Here is a 3,372-nt window from a genome sequence, read left to right as displayed (position 1 = left end):
AAAAGAAAAGCAATATATTAACACAATTAAAAATACTAAAAGATTACAAATATATATTATTCAATTTAAACAATGAGAAAGTACATCATGACTTATTTTTCAACTGACTTTTTAATCATTTTTTATAATCAATTTTAAGTTTAGTGGTGCGGAACTATTTTTTAAAATAAAAAAGTGTAGAACCTATGTAGAAATACTCTAACTTGTACTTGAAGTATTGTATAATCTTTGTTATAATAAAATGTGGGACTTCGACAAGCATTACAAAGTGATTGTAGTAATATGATTTCAGAAAAATTAAAAATGCACATAACGCAACAGATAAAAAACAATATAGGTAAATATGATTCTATACGTTATCACACAAAAGCCTATTTTCTTTCTTCTTTCCTTAAAGACGAACAAAATGTGTAATTAGCAATAGATCAAGAATTATTAAAAGGAAGAAAACAAGAAAAAAAATAATGGGCTTTTGGGCTTTTTTAAGTTTTAGCTCGCGCCAAAATTACATTCGACTACCGAAAAAGTGTATAGTTTTTGTATATAACATAATATATATATATATATAATATTTTCGGTTAATATTTTTAGAGTGGGTTAATATTTTTAGAGTGGCTATACAATGTCATTTTTCAAAAAAAAAAGAGCAATAATTGGGCCCGTGCATCCCACGGGCTCGAAAGTCGGCCTTACTCAACAAGCACCTTTCTTAGTAAGGTTGCTTGTTTCCACTCATTGAAGATTCTATCTACAAAAGAAGGTCAACAGGGGACGGGGTTTCATCAAGCTTTCACTTTTTCGATCGCCATCTAGTATATATATATATATATATATATATATATATATATATAATTAAGTTATTAAAAAATATGAATTTAAATTATAAAACAAACACATAATTATTAGTGATAGTTTGGTGCTACTGGGACTCAAATATCGAGCCTGGAACCCATAGGTATAATTTTTGTATAACGCTAAAAATTGTGTATCTCAAAAAATTAATATTTAATATACAGAATAAAATACAATGTTGTTTTAATTTACAGTTGACGACATGGACGCGACTATACATCCCGGCCCTCAGACATAATGAAAAAATGCTGGAGAATTTAACAACAATAAACGTTTCAACAAGAGTTAAAATTTTTTTTGAATGAATTTCTATACAATCCTAACCTCTTTATATAGGAAATGGCTAGCCGGGATTTTTTTTATTTTATTTTTTATATAGTGCCCAAAAAGTGGGCACTATACGCTTTTGAATTATTGAAATCAGAAATTATTGGTGGGGCCAGGAAAAAGGTGTATAGCGCCCAAATACTGGATGCTATACATTAACGGCACAGTTAACGTTAATGCGCTATATATAAAAATATCATTTTTTTTTACACCNTGGGCCTCAAAATATCGAGCCCGGAACCCATAGGTATATATATATATAATTTGTACAATTAAGTTATTAAAAAATATGAATTTAAATTATAAAACAAACACATAATTATTAATGATAGTCTGGTGCTACTGGGACTCAGAGCCTGGAACCCATATGTATAATTTTTGTATAACGCTAAAAATTGTGTATCTCAAAAAATTAATATTTAATATACAGAATAAAATACAATTAATGTTGTTTTAATTTACAGTTGACGACATGGACGCGACTATACATCCCGGCCCTCGGACGTTGGATCTATTAGCCCTACAGCCCCAGCATAGATCCGAGTATATATGGGATGGACAGTTGCTTACGCAGACTTTCCGGGCCAGGAGAGTGGATCTATTGTGGGACTTTTTGAGTCATAGAGTTCTACATCCCCGCGTGGTCCATTACCTGGAGGAGATGAGATTATATAGGATTATTAGGATTGGCCGGATACAGCTCGACTGGGCTTTGATCACGGCCTTGATTAAGCGGTAGCGACCGGAGACGCACACTTTCCATCTGCCCATCGGCGAGGCCACCATCACACTCCAGGACGCTGAGATTTTATATGGCCTGTCCGCTGATGGCTTGCCAGTTTTACTGCCTGCGACCATGAGATATTATTCGCGGCAGTCTTATTGGGATATGCTGCACAGGATCACGTGTTTCAGGCCGGAGGACGAGACTGTAGCGTCTGGGTCCAGTCGTATGCAGTTGGTCCCCATTAGAGAGCACCTGGAGCAGATCCACCATACTATCACCGACGAGTCAGCCGAGGTGGATGTACAGCGATATACGAGGCTGATGTTGCTCCTTCTACTTGGGGTGGTCTTGTTCCCGAACACTTCGGGGAACCTAGTGAGCCTCCGTTTTCTGCATCATATTGACCGGTTCGAGGATACAGCCATCTACAGCTGGGGTGGTGGTGTCATCTCATATTTGTACAGGCAGATGTGCCGGGCTTGCATCGGCACACAGAGAGACGTTGGTGGCTTTCTGCCGCTTCTACAGGTGACAACATATTCAAATAATATGTCCATTAGTTACAATTCTACCTAGTTATAGTTAATCTTACACTTTACGTCACCTTTGTATGTTAGGTTTGGGCCTGGGAGCGATTTCTGCAGTTTCAGCCACCTCTACCACAGCTACCGGCTAATGTAGAAATTCTGCATCTCCCTCTAGCCTGTAGGTGGGTGATGATAGGCTATAATTGCATATTTTAGTCGCTTATTACACTCGAATTTACTGCACTTTAATTGAGTTTGCGCTTTAATCGCTAGTATTTTGCACTAATTGTGTGTTTTATGCCTTGTAGGTGTGATTCCGAGCTATATAGATGTTATGGAATGAATTTAAGTGATTCGAAGTTTTGAAGTCTGAGTAAAAGCTCAAGGAATTAAGCCGGGATCGTATTCGGGGATCAACGGATGATAAAACAACAAAACGAAGACTTGAGGAGGCATATTGCGCACTGTCTAGTAAAATAGACATAACTTTTTGCTCAGAACTCCATTTGGGCTCCACAATATATGGTTGGAAATCTAACTCAAAGGGCTACAACTTTCATGTTTTACGATTTTCTAAATTCCAAAGGGAATAGGGTGAAAAACCGCGGTTCCACCGCGACCGCGGCAGAACCGCGGTAGAAGATGGTCGCGGACAACTGAAGAATCAGAGGGCATGTTTGGCCGCGGTTCCACCGCGACCGCGGCAACACCGCAGCAGGAGGCGGAAATTTCAGGGACTTATGTGCAAAACACGGGATTTTAAGCCCTAAACCCTATATTAAACCAAGGAAGCCGGCCAAGAAAAAGAGGGGGACATATTTTGGACATAAATTAGACCTAAGGAGGCAGAAGACACTACTTTAGGGTTAGACAAAACCCTTGGAGGCAAGAACACATTGGGAGCAAGGCGGAGAATTCTTCTACGAGTTTTTCCTTCCT

At 37.9% G+C, this 3,372-nt stretch overlaps 1 protein-coding gene across 1 annotated transcript in view; it reads left to right on the top strand.

Moving 5' to 3' along the window:
* LOC109227678 (serine/threonine-protein phosphatase 7 long form homolog) overlaps positions 1,652-3,372 on the top strand; it is a 9,517-nt gene continuing 7,796 nt past the window's right edge. Inside the window, exons 1-3 of the mRNA XM_019392877.1 lie at positions 1,652-1,914; positions 2,095-2,434; positions 2,551-2,615. Of these exons, the coding sequence (XP_019248422.1) occupies positions 1,652-1,914; positions 2,095-2,434; positions 2,551-2,615 (668 nt within the window). The remainder of the gene's footprint in view (positions 1,915-2,094; positions 2,435-2,550; positions 2,616-3,372) is intronic.

The sequence above is a fragment of the Nicotiana attenuata genome, chromosome 6 (assembly GCF_001879085.1).
Source record: "Nicotiana attenuata strain UT chromosome 6, NIATTr2, whole genome shotgun sequence".
In the NCBI taxonomy this organism is placed as follows: domain Eukaryota; kingdom Viridiplantae; phylum Streptophyta; class Magnoliopsida; order Solanales; family Solanaceae; genus Nicotiana; species Nicotiana attenuata.
Note: the sequence above shows the minus strand (reverse complement) of the source record. Positions and strands in the feature narration are given on the sequence as shown.